The 24,402-nt window shown below is 42.5% G+C and overlaps 1 protein-coding gene across 1 annotated transcript in view; it reads left to right on the forward strand.

Moving 5' to 3' along the window:
• Positions 1 to 24,402, forward strand: part of DOCK5 (dedicator of cytokinesis 5) — a 216,239-nt gene that overhangs the window by 159,112 nt on the left and 32,725 nt on the right. Inside the window, exons 28-39 of the mRNA XM_060102585.1 lie at positions 661 to 759; positions 4,571 to 4,665; positions 6,168 to 6,246; positions 7,460 to 7,560; positions 9,910 to 9,968; positions 10,275 to 10,429; positions 11,438 to 11,523; positions 14,022 to 14,181; positions 14,978 to 15,018; positions 15,641 to 15,731; positions 20,646 to 20,765; positions 24,244 to 24,333. Coding sequence (XP_059958568.1) covers positions 661 to 759; positions 4,571 to 4,665; positions 6,168 to 6,246; positions 7,460 to 7,560; positions 9,910 to 9,968; positions 10,275 to 10,429; positions 11,438 to 11,523; positions 14,022 to 14,181; positions 14,978 to 15,018; positions 15,641 to 15,731; positions 20,646 to 20,765; positions 24,244 to 24,333 — 1,176 coding nt within the window. The remainder of the gene's footprint in view (positions 1 to 660; positions 760 to 4,570; positions 4,666 to 6,167; positions 6,247 to 7,459; positions 7,561 to 9,909; positions 9,969 to 10,274; positions 10,430 to 11,437; positions 11,524 to 14,021; positions 14,182 to 14,977; positions 15,019 to 15,640; positions 15,732 to 20,645; positions 20,766 to 24,243; positions 24,334 to 24,402) is intronic.

Raw genomic sequence — 24,402 nt, forward strand, 5'->3', positions numbered from 1 at the left:
GGAAAGCAAGTTGAATATGTAATTCCTGGCCTCAACAATGGAAATGATGGTAACCATCTAATTATCTGATCCCTTTCTTCAAACCAGGTCCACAATTACACAGCATAACATGCTAGGAATCACTGGCCAAAGGATTCTAGAGCTGGTGGAATGACATGGAAGTGGTCTAGCAGGGAGCTCTCCTAGCCTCTCTTCTGCTCGTCCAGTCAGTTTTACGACCTCTCTTTTTCCTCTTTGCTTTCCTCCAAGCTCAAATTTATTTAAATGATCTAAATACTTTGGACGTTTCTCCCTGGATGTCTCTATTACACCTCGGTCTCAACAAGCAACTCAGGGTCTGCAAGTTGTTATAGCTTAACTAGTCATCTAGCTGAGATCTTACAGTCAGTATCCCCTGGCCTACAGGATTTCAGAGGTCATGGCTATTCATAGGATGAGTGAAGCCCTCCACACTGCTTCACTCAAACCTGGAAGGACCTTATTTTTAGCAGAAACTGCAAAGCACATGCCTTTGGACCTTTAGAATGCAGTATGTTTCCAGCGTGCTGGGGTCCCTGCATAGTTAATTGGGTGGGGAAAACCAAAGTACATGCACCCAAATCTTGCTTTGTCAGTGGGTGGTCTAAGGAGCTGGGATTTGTGTTTTCGGTCTCCTTCCAGGGGAGTTTCATTGCTTGCATGATTGCCATCCTGCGGCAGATGGACGAGAGCCACTACAGCCACTACATCAGCACTTTCAAGACCAGACAAGACATTATTGTAAGTTGTCTTCATTGGATCCTGGTAACTTTAAGACTTCTCATATTTTGGCAGAACTGAGCATCATGAGTCTAGGGTTCTCTTCCCACACACCTCCGAATGCCGTGGCGCTTTCCACAGGGATTACAAGAGGGAGAGTTTTTCTCTGCCACAGGATTTGAAGAAGGGTACAGTCCATATACCAGGAGGTCCTCACGCAGCCACCTACGTCTCTTGGATTTAGAGAGAGCCCATATTTAGAAACATTTGGGTGACCTCTTTTGCTCTCAGCAGAGGACAGTGTCTCATTTTCAGGGACAGTAGTCACCCATGCCCTGGCAAGGATTTTAGGAGGCAGAGATGTTCATGGTCTTTTAAGATGTGGTTGATGTCATCCTTTTCAGTATTCCCTGGAGAGGGAAACAAAAAGAGGTAATACCTGCCCCAGGTAACAGTTGTAAGTTATTGTCAGTTGAAAATATTCCATTCTCTTCTGTTTTAAACAAGAAAATTGTTCTCCTAGTTACAATTAAGCGTACAGCCAAAGGTGGCCCAAGAGGCTAAGTTAGATCTCTGGCTGCTTCCCCAGGATCCTTCCCTTCAGGGAATTGTTAGTGGCTGTTAAACATCCCTGAAGATGAGAATTCCCTGGCCATCCAGTGGTTAGGACTTGGTGCTTTCACTGCCGTAGCCTGGGTTTAATCCCTTGTCGGGGACCTAAGATACAACAAGCTGCATGGCCAAAAAAAAAAAAAAAAAATCCCTGAAGGTATTGTCTTATCTTGTGAAGTAGTGGGCTGGACAGGGAGCTGTATTAACAGGCAAGGTCTCATTGCACTCATCTTTGCTCTGGGTAAGTTCGCATCATTCGTGCATATTCCAATTTTCTTTATGCTCCAGATTTTCCACTTTCTGCCTTTATTATACTGATAGCATGTGGCCAGTACACCCAAGGATATCCAGCTCTTTCTCTGCCAGTCACTCTCCCTTCTGTGAGGTCTACATGATGGAAAAACACACAAGGAATTGTACTCTTTATTATTATTAGTTGTAATCGATCCAATGATGAACCCTCAGAGCACTGTCCTGGACAAAAATAAAGGACTTAATGGGGCTTAGTCTGTAGTCCTATGTGGACCTCCACGTAGGCCATGCTCTGGCTGGCAGCGTGGTACAGGAATCTGTAGCGATCTGTAGCTGTGTTTGCAGAGATCTGGGCGAGAGAATTAGGAAGAGGGGAGAGATGGGGAGAGGTGGAAGCCGAGGGTAGCAGTGTTTCTCCTCCGTAGTGGGTTTAAGAACACAGGCTTTAGAACACCTGGACCTGGGTTTGAATTCTGGCTATTCTGCTTGCCTCTATGAAATTTGGGGCAAGCTGTCTAACCTCACTAAACCTCAATTTCCTTCTCTGTAGGATGGTACCCACCTGGGGGCAGGAGGTAGTTAATGTATTGATGAGTGGACATGTGGAAAATGCCTCACTTTGTGCCTGGCATGTGTTACTAGCTATGAGAACCAACTACTTATAATAATGATAATGATATTACATTATCATTACATATATAATATTATATTATTATTATGTAAGATAAAATTAATATAAAAATAGTTTAGTGACTTTTTTCAGATTTCCTTCTGAAAGCAGGAAGAATAAAGAAAGTTATACTAAATTCAAACTCTTGACAATTTGGCTCCTTTAAGTAAGCAAAAAGAAGAAGAAAAAAAAAACAAACCAGATTTAACTCCTATTTTCCAGGACAGTGGTGAGCTCTTCTCCTGCGTCATCTAATTAAAAGAGGATTATTGTCCCCAAGGGAACAGTAGTCATCAGTGGCAGAACTGCAGGGTACAGCTAAGCCCTTTGACCTCCAGTGGACTGTCCTTTCTCTCGCTCCTGCTGCTTCTGAAGAAATCACTTGAAAGACTTCGGGAAGTGGTAGCTAAAGTGAGGCCTGGGGTTATCTGTGAACTGCCTTTATTATATCATCACTGTTTACAGTTCACTGAGAACACTAGAGTTGAATATAGAGTTGGCGTCAGAATAGATGACCGGCATCTACATCCTTGTTTCACAAACCATCAACTCCTGTTGACTTGAGGAAAAAAGTTAATAAGTAATGGATGCACCTAAAATGGATGATGAAAAACTGAAAAACTTGTGAACTATGTCTATGATTTCAGAATGGAGGCTAGAAAAGTTTGACTCTCCATTGAACCAGAAGGAAGTAGCACAGACTTGAGAGCTGGAATTGCTCCCATTCCTATGCTGTTGGGCATCCGAAGTGTAGTGGTTAGCCAACAGGACTGGGGTCTCAGAGGAATATTGTTAGAAATAGAACCCAGGCCCCCTGCCTCCCAAGCCCCGTGTTCTTTCTGTATATGATGTCATTCATGAGCTAGAACTGCACGGTTTAGTGCCAGAGAAATTGGACTGGATTTTCATTTCAGGAATCTGAGTGGAAAAATGTCTAAATTTAACTAACTAATAAATTAAAAAGCTTTCCAAACTTTTTAGCTTTGATTTTTAGCCCAATTGTTCTGAGTTCCTTTTTCTTCTTAGCCCTCTTTTGAGTCGAATAGCTGTTTTTTTTTTCAGTACTGGGCTTTTGTTATTAGTTTTTACAGACATGATGATCCACTGCTATAATCTCTTTTTAAGGACCATTTAGGACCCTCCCCCCAGGCTACGCATGGTAACGTTCCTGGAAGAGGAAGAATCATGTCTCTGCTTCTTATTTGTAGTATTTTTGTTCTGTTCTAATAATAATAAGGGAGAATTGGACGCAGAGTTATTAGAAGTATCAGTTTTCTCAGACTCAGATACAGAGAACAAACCGGTGGTTGCTAGAGGGAAGGAGGGTAGAGAGATGGATGAAAGAGGTGAAGGGGATTAAGAGATCCTAACTTCCAGCTGTAAAGTAAAGAAGTCCCAGGATGTAATGTACACAGAGGGAATCCAGTCAGCAACGTTGTAGCAACTTTGTACAGTGACAGATGGTAACTGGGCTTATCGTGGGCATCATTTCCTCATGTATAAAACCATTGAATCACTATGTTGTACACCTGAAACTAATATAATATTATGTTAATATTAACTAATATGTTAGTATGTTAATTGTAACTCAATTTTTAAAAGATACCAAAAAGTTAAAAAAAAAAACAGGTATCAGTTTTCTCACAGTTGTTGGTAAATTCATTTGAAGTATAGTAGATCTATTCAGACAACATTGGCAGCCGAGGACTGAAGATATTATGGCTCTAAACTTGGGATCCAGAATCCCAAGGTCTCTTCCCAGCTCTCCAGCTTCTTGGTTTCTATGGCCTTAAGCCAGTCATTTCATTTTTCAACAGTCTCAGTTTTATCATTTATAAAATACAGACAATTTTTTAATCTTTCTCTTCCTTATCAGGTTATATGATGTAAACATCAAATCATAGGATCCCTGTAAGAATGCTCTGTTGCATACACACTGCTATGTTTAAAAGAGATGACCAACCAGAAACTACTGTATAGCACAGGGAACTCTGCTCAATATTCCGTAATAACCTAAATGGGAAAATAATTTGAAAGAGAATAGATGCATGTATATGTGTAACTGAATCACTTTGCTCTACACCTGAAACTAACACAACATTGTTAATCAACTATACTCCAATATAAGAGAAAATTTTAAAAAACACAACTCTGTTACCCCTATAAACCTTACTCAAAAGATAGACTGTTATGGGACCTGGGCCATCGTGTTCCTTCCTTTACGTCAGTGTCCTGGAGGAAAGGCTTATGAAGCGTAACCCACTTTTCCCCCAACCATTCCTCCTTTGTTTTCTGCAGGACTTCCTCATGGAAACTTTTATCATGTTTAAGGATCTAATTGGAAAGAACGTCTACGCCAAAGACTGGATGGTCATGAATATGACACAGAACAGGTGAGACCGACCATCGCAGGGCCAGAGGCATTTGAAAACTTGGGTCTGGAAACTATGTTTTGACCCTTGTGAATCATGTTAAATCTCTTTGCTTCAAGTCCACCATCTGTAAAGTAAGGTTCCCCCCGCTTTCGTGGTCCTGGTTTACGTGCTCCTGTTCTTGATTCCATGCAGGCTACTGTGGTCACTCCGACTTGGGCTCTCTACTCTCTTCTTTCTGCTGTAACCTCCTCATTGCTTTCATGTTGATTGTCAGCATCAACTCTGCAAGGTGTCTTTCAGTGTCTCCATATGGCCTTCCTCATCCTGACATTCGAGGCCTCTGCATCCTGGCCCACCCTGCTTTTCTAGCCTTGTCTTCCACTGTTTCCCTCTATATACAACTTGCCCTCCAATCAAACTGGCCTCTTCCCTCCTAACCCTGACCCTGACCCTGAACATGTTCTGTGCCTCCACTCACACTGCTGCTTCCACCTGCAGTGTCTGCCCCACTGTCTCTGGCCATCAACATGCCTCCCATTCCTTAAGGTCCTTCTCAAATGCCATCTCGAAAGGAAGCCGTTCTGATCTGGATGTCATCTTCTCTTCTTTTGATTTTCGCATACCTCTTTGATACCCCCTCCTAGAATTTTCCATATTCTTTGTTTGTTGTCATGGTTCCATTTACAGGTTGCAATCCAAGTTGTAGATTTCTTAAGACCAGGAACCATTCTTTCAAGGCAGAACCTAAGCCAGTGCTTAGCAGTTGCTGGTCCTCAACAAAGACTTGTTGAATGAAAGTGAAATGGACTGAATACAGATACTAAAAGAGATTCAGGATTTTTAAAGAGCTAAATAAAGTAAATCATTATGATAAGCATTATTGTTAACTCTCCGTGGTCCTGATACCTGATTAGAAAAACCCTTCCCAGGGCTTCCCTGGTGGCGCAGTGGTTGAGAGTCCGCCTACCGATGCAGGGGACACGGGTTCGTGCCCCTATCCCGGAAGATCCCACATGCCGCGGAGTGGCTGGGCCCGCGAGCCATGGCCGCGGAGCCTGTGTGTCCGGAGCCTGTGCTCCGCAACGGGAGAGGCCACAGCAGTGAGAGGCCCGCGTACAGCAAAAAAAAAAAAAAAGAAAAAGAAAAACCCTTCCCAACTATGTACAGATTAGAGAAACAATTGCATCTGAAGTCCTAGACTTTAAAGCGTAAGCATCACAATGGAGCAAAAGGAGCCTTGGTCTGAGGCTCAGGAGCCCTGGCTTGTCCTCTGAGCTGTACGCTGAACTGGCTAAATTGTGATGCAGCCTTGAGCTGTGCTAGTAGTCAGTTCAAGAAACTGATCTTTAGTGACCTTCTCTGTAGAATGTGCTGTTGTTGATCTCTAAGGACCTTGATAGATCTACAGGTCTTAGATTGCCAAGTCCAGGTTTGATTTGCTTTGGCTTTTAACATAGATGGAAAATGTTTCAAAGAGCATGAAGTTGCCTTCTTTATCCAGTGTGTTTTTCCTCCCCTAGGGTTTTCCTCCGTGCCATAAATCAGTTTGCTGAGGTTCTCACAAGATTCTTCATGGATCAGGCAAGCTTTGAACTTCAGGTAAGCATGAGACTCACCTAGAAGTTCCTTGAGTTCTCAGCCAAATCAAGAGAACCGTTTCATTTTGGAAAACATCGCCTCAGATTTTTTATCATAACACAGATACACACAAACACACCTGCTTGCAGGTAAGCATGCAGGTATTCCTCTACCTACAAACGGTTTAGTGTCCGAAGAGCAGTTTGTATAAACACCTGTTTGAAAGTCCAAAGTGATAGCAAAACTGGTGATCACTAGCTCCATCTTCATTCATTCATTCATTCATCCAACAAATATTAGAGAGTTATATGTAGGGCACTATTCTAGGCCCTGGTGAAGGCAGACAAGGTCCTGCTTCTGTTACAGGGTACATTTTGTTGGTGATGTGCTTTTGCTGTGATATGGCCTGCGTTTGTATCTATGGAACGTTGGAAGTAGAGTGTCACAAGCAGAGGAGATTATATATACATATTGCATATACATATACATGTTTATGTGTGTATATACATATGTTTTTATATGTGTGTGTGTATATATATCAAAATGGTTATATACGTGTGTGTATTTATACACACACACACATAAGTACCTATGCCAAAAAAAATGGAATCAAGCTGTACAGTTCTTTGGTAACCTGTTAATCTACTTTATTTACTTTTTCTGTGATATTTTCGATGATAATAAATATTTTCACAGTATTTTTAATGGCTGAATACAGTGCATTGTATGGCTGGACCATGGTTTATTTAACCAAATTATTCTTATGAGCATTTAGATTGTTTCCATTTTCTGTTATTATGTTCAATAGCACTGTGAGGGCCTTCCTTGTTTTAAATATTTTTTTAAATACCCGTAAATATGTTATCAGGATAAAGTCCTAAAGTATTTACTAGTCAGAAATTTGGCAGATTGTCAGGGCTTTTGATAAGTATTGCCAAACTACTTACTATAAATAGGTACACTTCTTGGCAACAATTTTCCTTTATCCCAGGAGTAAAGACAAATATAATAGTTTGGATTATTTTTAAAAGCTTGATATTTAATAAAGCATTAAAACTTTCAGGGATGAATAATTGAAACACAGGAGAGAAAAGGAAGTCCCGTGGATTTTATTTTGGATTTTTTTCCCATTAATTTCTGGCGAGTGCATTTGTACCATGTGACACTGTTTTATTATGATCCATATTAATGTTATTTTCTGTTTCTTTTCACCCACATCATTAATTTTGAACAGCTCTGGAACAATTACTTCCATTTGGCAGTCGCTTTTCTCACCCATGAGTCCCTTCAGCTTGAAACATTCTCACAAGCCAAGCGCAACAAAATTGTAAAAAAGTAAGTGTCCTCTTAAACTTGCTTATGATTGGGAAGGCGATTCTTCCATTTCTATTTGGAGCAGGAGTTTTGGTATCACAGAAATTACTGTTCAGTGGCTACCTGTGTTGTTAGTGAGATAGGTCTTAAAATAATCATTTAATAGACCTCAGATTTCCCCAGATTCACATCTCTTCTCAGGGGCGCATTCATTTTCAAATCAACCATCACATTCTATTATAGAATCTCTACATAAAGAGACACTGAAGCCAGCCAGTCTTCCCATCACCAGGAACAGCTGCCATCTGCTGGCAGCTTGTCCAAATTGCAGGCATAGTGCCTCTGTCTCATGCTTCACAGAGCAGACTCCTTTGGCACCATTGGTCTACCTCCCAGTTTCAGTCACTTCAGCAGAGAAGCCAAGAGTAACACATCACCTAAAAACACCCTCCAGATTCCTGGCTCAGAATTCAAAATGGACCTGTGTGCAAGAGTGATGAAAGATTTAGGGAAGACTTTCATTGCTTTCACCTCAAGTCTGTTTCGAAGTTCATTGAGAGCCTGGGAACTCAAAGGCTGTGTAATTAAATAGAACTTGAGAAATTTATCATTTAAAAGCTGTGAATTTTAGTTCTGTTCCCCTGCTAGCATGTCTGGGACTCTAGGCAAATTATTTAGCTTCCCTCCAGCTCCTCCCTAAAATACTAAGATTGATGGCTAAGGGATTGGGATTTAGTGATTGCACTTCCAAAGATAAAAGTAAAACCTGTTTTTTAGATTTCCTTGTGGGGTGGGTATCAAGAGATATTTGATTTTTAAGATGGACACCTTAATCTTATTCTTTAGAATACCTTAAATGACATAACTTCATTCAAGGGTGTATTTGATTTTGGTTAAATGACCATAAGTGAAATGAGTTGACACCAAGTCTGATAAATAAAGTGGCTAGTTAGGATTAATGATTCTGGTTTTGGTCAAAGGAAAGTGGGACTGTAAGTACAATCCATGTAAAAATATATATGCATATGGGCCAAGATAAACCTTAGGAAATAAAAAACATTTATATTAAGCTTATAGAAATGTGAATGAATTTTTTTTCAAGACTTCTCTAATTTTTAGTAAAAGCATCAACAGTAGTATTAATAAGCAATAAGAATAGTTATCATTTATTATCTATTATGTGCCGGACATGGACCACATATGCTTGTATAATAATAATAAAATTAGCTTAGGTACCTTTGTTAAATAGTAAGAAAAATTTTTCTATATATTTTTATACTGACTTCTGAAGACACTTCCAAAGCAAGAATTTGAAAAAAAGATGTTTGATGCAATAGTATCGTAAGTAGAAAACATAGAACCGTGCTGGCAGGGTAGGTCATAAGTCCATATTCTAACTCCTTGGGAACATTTACAGCATCTACTTTTGACCCACCCTATTTCTATTTTCTAAGCCTCCAGCCTCTGATATGGTATATGGTGTGGGGTAGCCCTAGGCATATGTATTCTTTAAGAGATTTTCAGGTGACTCTGATTCACCTCCGCCCAAGAACCACTGTCTAGATCAATGCTTCTCTACTCTTTTTTCCTCCATTGTCAACTCCTGTAAGGAACCTTTTTAGAAAATGTTTTTCTAATCACCCCCGCCATGAAATATTAATACCACAGATACACCATATATCAGTTTATGCACTAAATGTATATCTGTACTTTATACATAAAAACAGGAAGCTTTTTTTTGCCCCCATGGACCAATTTTCACCCCTTCAGGGACACTGTCACCCCCACTGAGAATGTATGTCTAGAGATTCCCAATGTGAGTGCTTTGAAGAGCGTCCTGGTGTGGATAAGGGTTACTCAAATATAAGTATATAAACGCCAGCCACATTACTGTATAAGTCACCCCTCATTCATCTTCCTTTTCTTCAGTGTTTGTTGTGTTTTATTTTATTTTTTCACTTAAGAGCAACCAGAGTGTTTCTCACTCTTCGCTCTTCAATAAAGTTTGTTAATCTCATTTTCTCAGTGATTTTTTGACACTTACTTTGGTCTTCCTCCTGCTGTGAAAGCCCCCCCACCTCTCTGTGGCTCAGTTCTTGGGGGCTTTTTTCGGTATTGACCACATCTCCTTGTGGGATCTTAGTTCCCTGACCAGGGATCGAACCCTCACCCCCTGCAGTAGAAGCACAAGTCTTAACCCCTGGACCACCAGGGAAGTCCCTCGACCACATCTCTTAATGTGATTTTGCCTCGAGACCTACCTTAATCGTGACCTAGAGGAACACAGGCTCTTTTACCTCCCTCATCATTGTATTATGTGTTCTCGTTTCCACTGCACATCTTTCTCCTGGTTTATGATCTTCTTCCTAGATACGGGGACATGAGAAAGGAAATCGGCTTTAGGATCCGGGACATGTGGTATAACCTGGGTGAGTGTATAACCCAAACAGGCCCACACACCACTCCTGGGTGACACGCATCCCACGATGAATTCTTTTCCATTTTAATTCCAAGAATCCTGAGATGAATTTCTCTGTGTGTCTGCAAGTGCAAGTTGACTTGTTGGTCTCTTACGACATCACATGTTAACAGAAAACAATACTTAGTCACTCACTTCTGAATTGATTTACCCACATAAACTTTTTCTTTTCTTATGGGCCCTGTGGAGGAAGATTGTAGCACTTTACTTCTGGTGAAATTATTTTTTTTCATGTCCTCACTTACTTTCATTTCAGGTCCCCACAAAATCAAATTCATCCCATCCATGGTGGGTCCCATTCTGGAGGTCACACTGACCCCCGAAGTAGAGCTCCGGAAAGCCACCATCCCCATTTTCTTTGATATGATGCAGTGTGAGTTCAATTTCAGTGGAAATGGCAATTTCCATATGGTAAGGAGTGGTGGACCTGTCGTCTTACTAATGCACGTAGAGTCACCTCTTATTTATTTTCTTTCTATATAGAGAAGCAGTAGCCTGAATAAAACAAATCAAAGGTGATCTAAAAACTTCTTTTTTTGCATTTTATTTTGTAAAGCGATTAGGCATAGGATCAGATAGTCCAACCAAGGCCCTAGGAGCAGCCTTTTCTGCTGCGTGTGTTTCCTAAAGAAGCACTCTTATCTCTGGATAATTAAAATTTGACTTCAGGGCCTCCCTGGTGGCGCAAGTGGTTGAGAGTCCGCCTGCCGATGCAGGGGATACGGGTTCGTGCCCCGGTCTGGGAGGATCCCATATGCCGCGGAGCGGCTGGGCCCGTGAGCCATGGCCGCTGAGCCTGCGCGTCCGGAGCCTGCGCGTCCGGAGCCTGTGCTCCGCAACGGGGGAGGCCACAACAGTGAGAGGCCCGCATACCGCAAAAAAAAAAAAAAAAAAAAAAAATTTGACTTCATGCAGTTTAATCCTATCTCTTGCAAATATTGCAGTGGATTGAGGGAATGGTGCGGGGGCCTTTAGCTTTGAGACCTTAGTCTGCCTGATATATTTTTCCTATGCTTCAATTTCCTTATCTATACAGTATATTAGTATTGAATGGAAGATTTTGCAGCTCTGAAGCTCTGCCAAAGCAATCCCATTGTCAAGACTTCGACAAGAGCCAAAAATAAAATGGAAAATTAGAATCATTAAGCTATTTTTGTATGCATAGTTGTGATTAGATAATAATGTTTGGGGTAATTTTTTTCTGTAAATATAAAGCAAAAGACAGAGTAGCACAAGGCTGCTTTAGGAAGTTTTGATATTCATGGATGATGTGAAGTGGGGTCTTCCTCTATGTATGTTGGAATTAGTTTACAATTCAGTAAAGGGGTTGGGTCCAATCTAGAAAACTTGGCTGGATGTCTTTCATGTCCTCTTCTGAGAATGTGGCATTCTCCTGTGAAATTCCGCCTCTGCTTTCAGTTTGAGAATGAGTTGATCACAAAGCTGGACCAAGAGGTGGAAGGGGGAAGAGGAGATGAACAATACAAGGTCCTTCTGGAAAAGCTGTGAGTATTTCAGAAACAAAATCTCACGTTGATTGCATCATTTAGTGATGGAGAAAAGCAGGCTTCTGCTGCCCTTACAGACCAATCGAGTAGTCTCAGCATCCCTGGGGTCACCACCATGAATGGTTCTCGGTGGTGGGGGGGGGTTCATGGAGTTTACACCATCCACTGCTGACATTTGTTTATCTGTTGTGAGTCAAATATTCATGTTTTCCTGGCCAGCCCGGCCCTCGAGAACAGAGCAGATTGAGGAGAGAGGGCGATGGACAGAGTAGTGGCATTTTGCCCAGTGTTTGAAATGCTGAACTTTGACAAAAGTGCTGGCACCTCTAATTATGGCTTCGAAGCAATAATTTAAAGGAGAAGGGAAAAACATTTCAAGGTCCACTTTACATTTAAGAATACCTTAAGCCCCGTGAAGGATGTCTGAGAACACCAGGTACAGCTCCAGCCCTTTTCACTGCCCTCCGCACACCCCAGGCCAACACATTCATTCCCTCCCTGTGCTCACATTATCCCACTGTTCCCCATCCAATACCCTGACAGACCTTTGCCTGTCACCCTCTGTCCCTCTTACTCTCCTTTGCATGTATAGAATGACAGTATAACAAGAGTGGTTAAAAACACTTAGATGTTGGGGAGAGAGATTGTGCTTCAAATCCCCTTTCTCCACATACTAGGATTTTGACTCTGGACAGATGCTCTAACCTATACAACACCCCCCCTTTTTTTTTTTTTGGTCATCTACAATGATAAGATCTGTATTTTGGTGAGGATTAAATGAGATGATGCATTAACACAGTGTCTGTCACAGAGCTCATGCTGGACAAATGTTGGCTGCTCTAGTGTTCATTACTGTTATTATCTGCAGATCTTCCCAGCATCCTGGGTTGTAACTACCCTAGACTGTTCATTTCTTATGTTCTCTGAACTTTTATGATATTGGCCAACTCTGTCACCTGTTGATTGGGTACGTGCCTAAGTCTTTCTGGGATTTACCTGCTTCGTGGACGTGGTGGGCATTAGACTGAGCTGAGGACGGGGACACTCCCAACTTTGTTTTTCATTTTTCAAAGATTTTTTTTAAGGAACTAGCACATGGGGTACTCAGAAATGGAACTGATGACTCATCTGTATTTTAAAGAACTAGAAGTCCGTCTTATTTTGTTTGTAATGGATGATAAGATGGTTTGTTGATCTTTTCATCCCATATCCATTTGGTCTGCCTGTTTGAGATTCAGACCTTTCAGTTTATCACTTCTGCAGTTCTGATCTCATACGGGAATTAAGTGCAGGTGTTACACACACATTTACAAGTGATAATAAAACTACACTTTAAAAAAATCCTACAGTTGACTTTTCACATACAGATCTTATTTTTCCTTCATTCTTCTTGAATCACGAATGTAGAAAAATATGACTGCACAAATTTCCAGTGCTCAAGAATAATTCAAGAGTCTGGGCTAATGCTTTGAACCCGTTTTTTCTCCTGTTCCCAAAGTTTTCTTCTAATTGTCTAATCTGAGAAGCTCCTATAGAAGCTTTGTTCTATTTGGATCCAGAGGGAGAGGATTTAGACCAAAAGTTTAACCTCCATCTACCTATTTACAACTGTGCATTTTTTCCTGAAAATAACTTTTTTTTAAACATCTTTATTGGAGTATAACTGCTTTACAATGGTGTGTTAGTTTCTGCTTTATAACAAAGTGAATCAGCTATACATATACATATATCCCCATATCTCCTCTCTCCTGTGTCTCCTACTTTGTTGTTGTTTTTTTTTTTTTTTTTGCGGTATGCGGGCCTCTCACTGTTGTGGCCTCTCCTGTTGCGGAGCACAGGCTCCGGACGCACAGGCTCAGTGGCCATGGCTCATGGGCCCAGCTGCTCCGTGGCATGTGGGATCTTCCTGGACCGGGGCACGAACCCGCGTCCCCTGCATTGGCAGGCGGACTCTCAACCACTGTGCCACCAGGGAAGCCGACGTCTCCCACTTTCATCCAAAGAGCCACATGTCTAGCAGTGTAGTAGGTTCCTAGGTTCCTCTAGGCTGGGCATCAGTCCAAGATTCTCCAGAGTTCCCTCAGGATGCCCTGAAGATGCCTTAGGGAGAATAAAGACGGAGAAAAGATGGTCCTTTCAATGAGTAGAGCGATCAGATGGCACACACAAAACTTTTTGGGCAAAGGTTCTCAATTCTGTGGTATTGACAGAAGACAAAAACAAATACAAATAGAAATTCAAAGAAGGGCATAGTGGGCTGGGATCCTCAGTGATGATAGGGTTTGAGCTACAGACCTAAAGAAAACGTAGAATTTGAGTAACAGCGAGTAGCCTTGTAAGTGCAGGACCCAGGCTAGCATAGACTGGAGTTACAAGAAAGGGTGTATGTCTCCTAGTCTGGCGCCACCTGCTGCCAGGACCATGGACAGCGCTCATAGGCGGTGCTGGAGTCACCGTGTGGGACATGGGCATTTGTCTCTATCTCTGCCCCACAGACTTCTAGAACATTGCCGGAAACATAAATACCTCTCCAGCTCCGGAGAAGTATTCGCACTCCTGGTCAGCAGCCTCTTAGAGAATCTCTTGGACTACAGAACCATTATCATGCATGACGAGAGCAAGGAAAACCGCATGAGCTGTACCGTTAACGTGCTGGTACGTGCCACGCCCCTGGGACGTGCCATGCCCCTGGGATGGTGAGAGGGCAGTGCCCGGCTGCCCCTGCCCCCCATGGCGCAGCTCTAAGTAGATCCAGCAGACAAAAAGGTCCCCTGGGACCACCTTTCCAGAGTCCGTGTCCTGCTGAGTCTAATTGGAATGGCCAACTCAGCTTTGAACTCACAGATGCCAGCTGCCTCAGACCTTGAGGATAAATGTGGAAACAGGGATGAAAAATGCAACATAAGCTCTTGACTCAACTCTCTTACCGAAGGCCATCCTCAGCCTGTCTTGTTTTTATGTGGTTGCTTTATTGTTGGGATTATTCGACACAGACGAAAATGCGTTAAAAACAATATACCATGAGCAGAGAATTAGTCCATGAAATCCTCTAGGTGGTAGAACCCTGTGGTCTTGCCTTTCCTTAGACAGTTGTAACTGGGACCACAGACCTCAGAGGTTTAGGCTGCCATACACTCCTCTTCATATAAATCAAGAACCTACCGCCTCTGAGTCCCTGAGAAAACAGAATATCAGGTGACGTGGGTATGACCCAGCTGTCTATTCACCTAGAAGGTTCCCTCACATTTCCCAGAAGCCTGGTCCTAAAAGAATTCAAGTTTTCTGCTTTATAAATTGTCACTTCCTTATTTTCTTAGGGGTATTTGTTAAAGGGAAAGAATAAAGTCTTTGGAAAAGTGACACTTGAAAAGTGCAAGTAGTGGTTTGTCCGTTTTTGGGGCAAGCTCATCAATAATGGCTTTGTGTTGGTATTTTGTGACTTTTTTTGTAGAATTTTTACAAAGAAAAGAAGAGAGAGGACATCTACATAAGGTAAGCTGAAAGAAATGTCTGCTTTTGCTGTTTATGTCAGGGCTTTATGATTTATTTCTCCAATAAATGAAAACAATAAGCCCCAACACCGTGCTTGCTGCTTCAAGAGACACCAGAAAGTGTGTGATATGCTCCCTTCTTCCTAAAAGGGTAAACGCTTCAGACGGATACACAAGTACATACAATACGAGGAAGTGTAGAGGGAGGATCGTGTCGGGATTCCAGGAAAGGATAGAGGGCTGTGGCCAGGCAACTAGGGAAAACAGCACAGGAAAGACGTGAAATTCACCCTCTGTCAAGGACTGTTAGCCCGGCGTGCAGGAAGCCCTGAATGTGAAAGCAACTTGGATGTCAACTATGTGCATTTTCCTGGGGAAACATGCCTTAGCTCTCATGAGCTTCCCAAAGGGGTCTGTGACGTTAAAAAATGTTTTTAAACATCACTGCCTTAAACGAAGAGTACAAAGTAGCACAGGTAGAGTAGGAAAGACACACAGGCAGGAAGCAGCACAAAGACTTAAGGAACAGGAAGTAACTATTCCTGCCGCCTGGCTGTGACATGAGCCAAATGTCCCATCAACTCCCTGGCAGCAGAATGCCTCCTTTCTCCCATTCTGACCAGATACTTGTACAAGCTGCGGGATTTGCACCGGGACTGTGAGAACTACACCGAAGCTGCCTACACACTCCTCCTACATGCTGAGCTCCTGCAGGTAAGTGGATCAGGTATGCGATTTTTCAGCCGTCCAGCCCTTTGGGACCACATCCTGTATGATTTTGATGGGAAAGTTCCCTACTCAAGGAGGAGGACCCTTTTATCCAAGAATGTTTTTATACCTTCTAAATAGGCACAGCTAGTTTTTAGACCAAGGTTGGGAACATTTCCATTATTATTTATTTATTTACGTATGTACTTACTTTTAAATTTTATTGAAGTATAGTTGACTGATAGTGTTGTGTTAATTTCTGCTTTACAGCAAAGTGAGTCAGTTGTACATATGTATACTTTTTTTTCACATCTTCCATTATGGTTTGCCACAGGATGTTAAATATAGCTCCCTGTACTCTACACTAGGACCTTGTTGTTTATCCATTCTAATCCCAAAGTCCCAATCCATCCATCCCCCGCTCCGTCTTCCCATTGGCAACCACAAGTCTGTTCTCTCTCTGTGAGTCTGTTTCTGTTTTGTAGATATGTTCATTTGGGTCGTATTTTAGATTCCACATGTAAGTGATGTCATATGGTATTTGTCTTTCTCTTCCTGACTTACTTCACTTAGTATGATCACCTCTGTGTCCATCCATGTTGCTGCAAATGGCATTACTTCATTCTTTTTTATGGCTGAGTAATATTCCACTATATATGTACCACATCTTTATTCACTCATCTGTCCATGGACACTTAGGTTGTTTCCATGTCTTGGCTTTTGTGAATAGTGCTGCTTTGAACATATGGGTGCATATCATTTATTTAAGAATCCTGCGGAAGCAGAGCACGACTTACAGGCTGCTAATACTGATGCTCTAAGTGAAGAAACAGGGACTTCCCTGGTGGTGCCGTGGTTAAGAATGCACCAGCGCAGGGGACATGGGTTCGAGCCCCGGTCAGGGAAGATCCCACATGCTGCAGAAAAACTAACCCCGTGCGCCACAACTACTGAGCCTGCGCTCTAGAGCCCGCGAGCCACAACTACTGAGCTTGCATGCTGCGACTACTGAAGCCCACGAGTGAGCCTAGAGCACGTACTCTGCAACAAGAGAAGCCACCGCAGTGAGAAGCGTGCGTACCTCAATGAAGAGTAGCCCCCGCTTGCCACAATTAGAGAAAGCCCGCGCAGAAATGAAGACCGAATGCAGCTGTTATTAATTAAATTAAATAATTAAATATTAATTAAATTAATTAAAATAAATATATTTATTTATTTAAAAAAAAGCAAAATACACGTCAATCAGTATGTGTAAAACTGTAGAGAAGTGAGCTGTAAGTAAATATAGAACTGTAGAAGTACTATCGTATTTATCCTGTCTCACTGAGGAAATTATACTGTGCCATGGATATAAATACAGCTCTACATCGTCAATCCCAAATAATTATTTCCAGCTCTGACGACTCCTCCAACTTACTGTTCTGTCAACATCAATCTCTGAATGACTAGCAGACAACTCACACTCGGCGTGACAGTAACAGAAGCTGTTCCCTCCACTGTCCTCCTGGGTCCCTCCCTTCCTCTCCTTTCTCCCCATTTCACTAAAGGGCACTGGCATCTAATAAAAGATACCGGTCGTCATCATCTTTTACTTACCCCTCCCACATTCTGCACAAACAAGAATCGTGGACCTCTGTCCAAAACCCTCCCTCACCCCATCCGCTTTTCTTTCTTTCTTTTTTTAATTGAGAAAGTTTGTGCTATAGCATTAGATCTACAGGGCTTTTTTATTTATTTATTTATTTTAAAACAAATTTATTTATTTATGGCTGCATTGGGTCTTCGTTGCTGCGCGTAGGCTTTCTCTGTTTGTGGTGAGTGGGGCCTTCTGTTGCGGAGCACAGGCTCTAGGCGCGTGGGCTTCAGTAGCTGTGGCACGCAGGCTCAGTAGTTGTGGCTTGCAGACTCTAGAGCACAGGCTTAGTAGTTATGGCTCACAGGCTTAGTTGCTCCGTGGCATGTGGGATCTTCCCGGACCAGGGCTTGAACCCGTGTGCCCTGCATTGGCAGGTGGATTCTTAACCACTGCACCACCAGGGAAGCTCTCCAGGGCTTATTTATCTACTAGTTTCAAGTTTATACCCTTAAACAATCTTCCTCCTATTCCCCCACCCCGCAGCCCCTGGTAACCACCATTCTACTCTCTGTTTTTACAAGCCCGGAATTTTCAGATGCCACATATAAGTGAGGTCCTACAGTGTTTGTCTTTCTTGTCTAACTTACTTCACTTTGAACAATGCCCTTAAGGTCCATCCGTGGTGTTGCAGATGGCAGGATTTCCTTCTTTCTCATGGCTGAATAATATTCCATTGTACGTATATACCACTTTTTTTTTTTTTTTTTGCCGTACGCGGGCCTCTCACTGTTGTGGCCTCTCCCGTTGCGGAGCACAGGCTCCGGACGCGCAGGCCCAGCAGCCATGGCTCACGGGCCCAGCCGCTCCACGGCATGTGGGATCTTCCCGGACCAGGGCACACACCCGTGTCCCCTGCATCGGCAGGCGGACTCTCAACCACTGCACCACCAGGGAAGCTCTATACCACATTTTTATTCATTCATCCATTGATGGACACTTAGGTTGTATCTTGGCTAGTGTGAATAATGCTGCAGCGAACACGGGGGTGCAGATGTCTCTTTGATAGCCTCACCCTATCCACTTTTCTTTATCTCCATTGCTACCATCTTGGTCCAAGTTATCATTTTTAGCCTCCTACTACATCTCTCTGCCTCCATTCTTGTACCTAGCAATTCATTTTCTTGTATAATTTAAACTTTATTTTATACCTAAATAATACATGTATATTGTTCTAAGCTTTGGAATTAAAAACTGGAGTTCTCTGCTTCACCACTTCCCCTAAGGCAGCCATTCACAGTTCATACGCACGATTGGGGCACCAGAAAGCTTACTGTATATGGGTTAGGGAGGAAGGCCTGTTGACTGTGGGATGATCCGAAAGAAACCACAGTGTCAGTGACTGTAGGTCTTTTCGTTTGTGCTTCTCAGAAAATTCAGCTCTCCTATCCTGGCATAAGGTATGAGGTGTGGATGCCACTTTTTCCCCATAGAGCTACTCAGTAGGGATGCTGCTTATTAAGTATAGTCCACATTTTCATCATTTCCACATTTTCATCATTGGTATGAGATCCCATCTTGATCATGTACTAAATCACTGTATGGAGGGTCGGGGGGAACCTCTTTCTAGATTTTACATATTTTGCATGGATCTCTGTCAATTCATGCCCCAGGACCACACTGTTTCAATTATCAGTATGTTTTATGACCTAGTAGTTTCTCTTCATTCCTCTTCTTTTTCAGAGTTTTCCACCTTATTCCTTTTTGTTTATTTTTTTCACATGGACTTTTTTTTTTTAATTAATGTATTTATTTTATATTGTATTTTTGGCTGTGTTGGGTCTTCATTTCTGTGCAACAGCTTTCTCCAGTTGCGGTGAGCGGGGGCCACTCTTCATCGCGGTGCGTGGGCCTCTCACTGTCACGGCCTCTCCTGTTGCGGAGCACAGGCTCCAGACGCGCAGGCTCAGCAGTTGTGGCTTAGCCGCTCCGCGGCATGTGGGATCTTCCCGGACCGGGGCTCGAACCCGTGTCCCCTGCATTGGCAGGCAGATTCTTAACCACTGCACCAACAGGGAAGCCCCACATGGGCTCTTGAATCATGAAATTTAAAAATTAATTTAGGGGGGAGCGGCTGGGCCCGTGAGCCATGGCCGCTGAGCCTGCGCGTCCGGAGCCTGTGCTCCGCAACAGGAGAGGCCACAACAGTGAGAGGCCTGCGTACCGCAAAGAAAATAAATAAATAAATTTAGGGGAGAATTTCCATGTTTATAAAATAGCATTTTCTTACCCAAAAGCACGGTATGACTTTCCATTTGTTCAAGGCTGCTTTTGTGCCCTCCTGTGGTGTATTAACATTTTCTGTGTAGAAGTCTTTTATTTATTTATTTATTTATTTTAATTTTTTTTTTTTTTTTTTTTTTTTTTTTTTTTTTGCGGTACGCAGGCCTCCCACCGCTGTGGCCTCTCCCATTGCGGAGCACAGGCTGCGGATGCGCAGGCTCAGGGGCCACGGCTCACGGGCCCAGCCGCTCCACGGCATGTGGGATCTTCCCAGACCGGGGCACAAACCCGCATCCCCTTCATCGGCAGGCGGACCCCCAACCACTGTGCCACCAGGGAAACCCAGAAGTCTTGAATATTCCTTTTTATGTTGATACCTAGATATCTTTTCTTTTTAATTTAATTATGGCTTAAGTACATATAAAATTAAATTTACCATCCTAGGCATTTATAAGGGTATAATTTAGTGGCATTAAGTATATTCACATTGCTGTGCCTCGGTATCTGATCATTTTGGGTTTATTCTTGTAGGGGTCATTTCTTCTGTTATCTTCAGCATGGTTATTATTTATATGAAATCTATCTCTAATTTATTTCCAAATATGTTAATTTTGACCCCACTACTTAATTCTCTCATTATTTGTGGTAGGTTTTCAGTTGCACCCTTTGTGAATGGATTGATTATGAAGAATACAATCATTGCTTTCACATGATAGTTTTACCCCTTTTTTTGCATTTTTATACTTCTGATTTCTCTCTTTTATCTGTACTGAGTGGTAACCAGTACAACCACAGTCATGATGGTTGGCAGCCTCACCTCATTCCTGACCTTCATGGGAATGCCTTGAGTGTCCATTTGGCATGCACTTGTTTTGAAGCTGGCATGTATATGTATATGCGTGTGCAATTTTTGTGTTTAATAAATTATCAAAAATATATGATTGAGTCAAAGATATATACAAATATTTCTGTGAATTTTTGCAGCTGAATATTTGTTACATTCATCTCCTTTAAATGAATTGATGTGTTGCATCAATCTCTTGTGTTGCTTTTGTGTTTTTCAGTGGTCTGACAAGCCCTGTGTACCCCATTTGCTTCAGAGGGACACTTACTATGTGTATACCCAGCAAGAGCTTAAAGAGAAGCTGTATCAAGAAATCATATCGTATTTTGACAAAGGCAAGGTGAGTGTTGGGTAGTTTGTTTTTGTATGAAGGCAAAGGAAGAAATGACCGCAATACTTATACACTGCAGTTTTGATCTTCACCAGCCAGAGTTAGCGCAGAGACCCCTACAAGACAGCCCAAACTTCAGACACCAGCTGCAAGATCAGGGGTCCCCAGGCCACCCACATTTCTGACCAATTGACTATAAATTTGGGGAGGGAGTGTCTATGGTTCCCCCCCTCAGGTGATACTATACTAGAACAACCAACAAAACTTGGTATAATGCTGTTCTTAATGATTACAGTTTTATCATAAAGGATACAAATCAGAACCAGCCAGATGAAGAGATACACAGGGCAAGGTCTAGGAGGGTCCCAGATGCATGGCTTCTGTGTCCTCTCCCTGTGGATTCAGACACATCACACTCCTGGCGAACTGATGTGTTCGCCAACCAGGAAGCTCATTGGAGCTCTTGTGTGCAGCATTTTTAATTTTTTTTGTTTTTTTCTGCCGCACCACACGACATGCGGGATCTTAGTTCCCCTACCAGGGATCGAACCCACACCCCTTGCAGTGGAAGCGTGGAGTCTTAACCAGTGGACTGCCAGGGAAGTCCTGTGTGCAGGGTTTTTATTGGGGTGTCGTTATATTGGCTGGACTGATTGAATCATAAACCACATGAATAAACTCCATCTCCAGCCCCCATCTCCTCCCTGGAGGTCTGGCTGATACTGTATAGCTCAAGGCTCCAACCCTCTAATCAAATGGCTGGTGGTCCTGGCAGAGGCGAGCCCCCATTCTAAGACTATCCTGCCCACCATGAGTCACCTCGTTAGTATCAACTCCCATGTGGTCTGAGAGGTCCACCATGAATAACAATGACACTTCTGTCACTGGGGAAATTCCAGGAGTTTAGAAGCTGCCTCCCAGGAGCTTAGGACAAAGACCAGACAAGTTCTCTATTATGCAACAGTGACTCATAACTTATGCTTTACTATTCCCATGTGTATCTTTGAATTCTGATATTTTTAATGGGAGAGAAAATGAATAGATTAATTAAGGTAAGAAAGACAATAAATAGAGATCAGTTATCTTGAGGACACATAACCCAAGGGAGAATACAGTGGGCAGCCCAGAGCCTCACTCTCAAAAACCATAATTGTACCTTTTAAATTTTGCTAAGGGCCAGGAGCTAGTATAATCCTTTTCAGCACATTCTTTAGAGGTTGTTAGCTAACACCTGGGGCACATCCCATCCCCAGGTCGCTGCCTGCCTGACACCTTAGGCTGTACGTAACAAGCAACTTAAATGCCTATGAGGAAGAGAAAGTAAAATAAACATATAAACTCTGCCACCAAGTCATGGAATCTGTGATTAGCTGCAGAAAGCATGTCCAGCTGGAAGACTTTTAAATTTAAAATTGAAAAAAAGCATAGGAAGGGTAGGGGGAGAAAAAAAGAAGTGTGTGCTATTGAAACAAAACAGATTCCAGATTTGACTTTTTTCAAGGGCCTGCCACTTCCAGCCACCACTCCTGTTTTACCAGTGGAACCTGTTGATTAAATAAATAATCATCATGATAAAATAGCTACCATCGATTTAGTGCAAGTTACTGTTTTGGGTGATTTTCAAGCTGCTTTTCTAATTTAATTCTCTCTATAACCCTATAAGGTAGATATTATCTCTGTTTTACTGAGGAAGAACTTGAGGCCCAGAGAGCAAATATATTTACTCAGACTTTTTAGCCTCTGCATCCCTTTACCCTCTTAAAAATTATTGAGGACCCCCAAGAGCTTTTGTTCACATGGATTATGTCTATTGATGGCTATTAATTTCTAGTCTTAGAAATTAAAACAAAAATTTTAAATATTTACTTGTTCTTTTAACAATAACAAACTTATTACCTGTTCATATAAATCATATCTATTTATGAACAGTGACCATATTTTTCAAAAAGTGAGCAATATGAGTGGCATTGTTTGACATTTTTGCAAATCTCTTTATCATCTGGCTCCATAGAAACAGCAGGATTCGAATATCCGCTTCTACATCCAATGTGTTGTGACATTACACATCCTATAGCCCCTGGGAAACTCCACTGTAGACTCATGAGAGAATGAGCATTGAAAAAAGGCAAATAATATTAGTATTATTAAGAAGATGGTTTTGACCTCATGGACCCCTCGAAAGGGTCCTGGGGACTCCCAGAGACCAGGGACCAGACTTGGAGAACCTCTGTGCTAGGCTGTCTTCCTGTCTCTTCCACTGAGTTAGCATTTGGTGAATGAGGGGTGAACTGGGCCGCATGGTGCTGTTGACTGGCCTCCTGCACCAGGCCCAGCTGAGGCCCGTGTGGCACATTTCAAAGAGTTTTCCATGATCCAGGCCCAGAAATTTCAGAAGGGACAAATTTGGCAAATGATATTAGAAGATTTAATTTTTTTTTTTTTTTTGCGGTACACAGGCCTCTCACTGTTGTGGCCTCTCCCGTTGCGGAGCACAGGCTCCGGACGCACAGGCTCAGCGGCCATGGCTCACGGGCCCAGCCACTCCACGGCATGTGGGATCTTCCCAGACCAGGGCACGAACCTGTGTCCCGTGCATTGGCAGGCGGACTCTCAACCACTGTGCCACCAGGGAAGCCCCTAGAAGATTTAATTTTAAAATGTCTTTACAGCTGTATGTGAACTGTACACACGTTCCTTCGGCAGCCAGAAACAGTGGGACTTAGCATGTGGCTAACAAGACTGAAGTTGGAAATTTCCAGATGTTGCATTATTAACAGTATCCAGCTAAGAGACATTTTATGAAATACCAAAATGAACAGAGTTTCATCAGTCTGGGATGCTGGCCTCAGATGCCAGATATGTGCCTTCGGCTGTAATTTACATGTTCATAAATGCTGTAAGGCATTTCATTTCCTGAAGCTCCCTTTGACTATGTAGATAGTTTAGTTAGAAATAGGAAATCAGTGCCCTAACTTGGAGAAATAGTTTCCCAAATTCCACACAACAGTACGATCAGACTTTCTTTCATACCTCCACTCTTTCCAAACAACCTGACTCAGAAGGAACACACACACACGTCTCAAAACCAGAACAAGAGCCCACACCAACTTCCTTTCCCCTCCAGCAAGCCTTTCATGCTCTCAAAGACTAGGTCTTTGGAACTGGTTCCACTCCACTTTCAATGGTCTTTAGTTCATTGCCCTTTAAACTCCGCATTGCTTTGTTTGAGGACACATGGTGTTCTTCATGTTCTTACAAACAGAATTAACAGAAAATGCCCCCTGGCAAAGCGGCTAAGGTACAGTAGATTTTTGATGTCAGAAAACAGGGTTAGTTGATCCAAGCCGTGAGGAACGTTGGGAGTGTCTGCAGAAACTCAACTCACCTGACTCCCTAGTCATTGCCCAGTGACTCTCCAGTGGCTTTTGCAACTGGATCAATGACTGCTTTGTTCTCCACTGGTAACCCTCCTTTTCTTTTCCTGAAGATGTGGGAGAAGGCAATCAAGCTGAGCAAAGAGCTGGCTGAGAATTATGAGAGCAAAGTATTCGACTACGAGGGCCTGGGTGACCTCCTGGTGAGTCTGGGTCAGAAGACATCGAGCCTCTGGCAGGGGTGCTGTTTGTAAAAATGGTTTTGTACGTTT

This window comes from Mesoplodon densirostris, chromosome 6 (assembly GCF_025265405.1).
Source record: "Mesoplodon densirostris isolate mMesDen1 chromosome 6, mMesDen1 primary haplotype, whole genome shotgun sequence".
In the NCBI taxonomy this organism is placed as follows: Eukaryota; Metazoa; Chordata; class Mammalia; order Artiodactyla; family Ziphiidae; genus Mesoplodon; species Mesoplodon densirostris.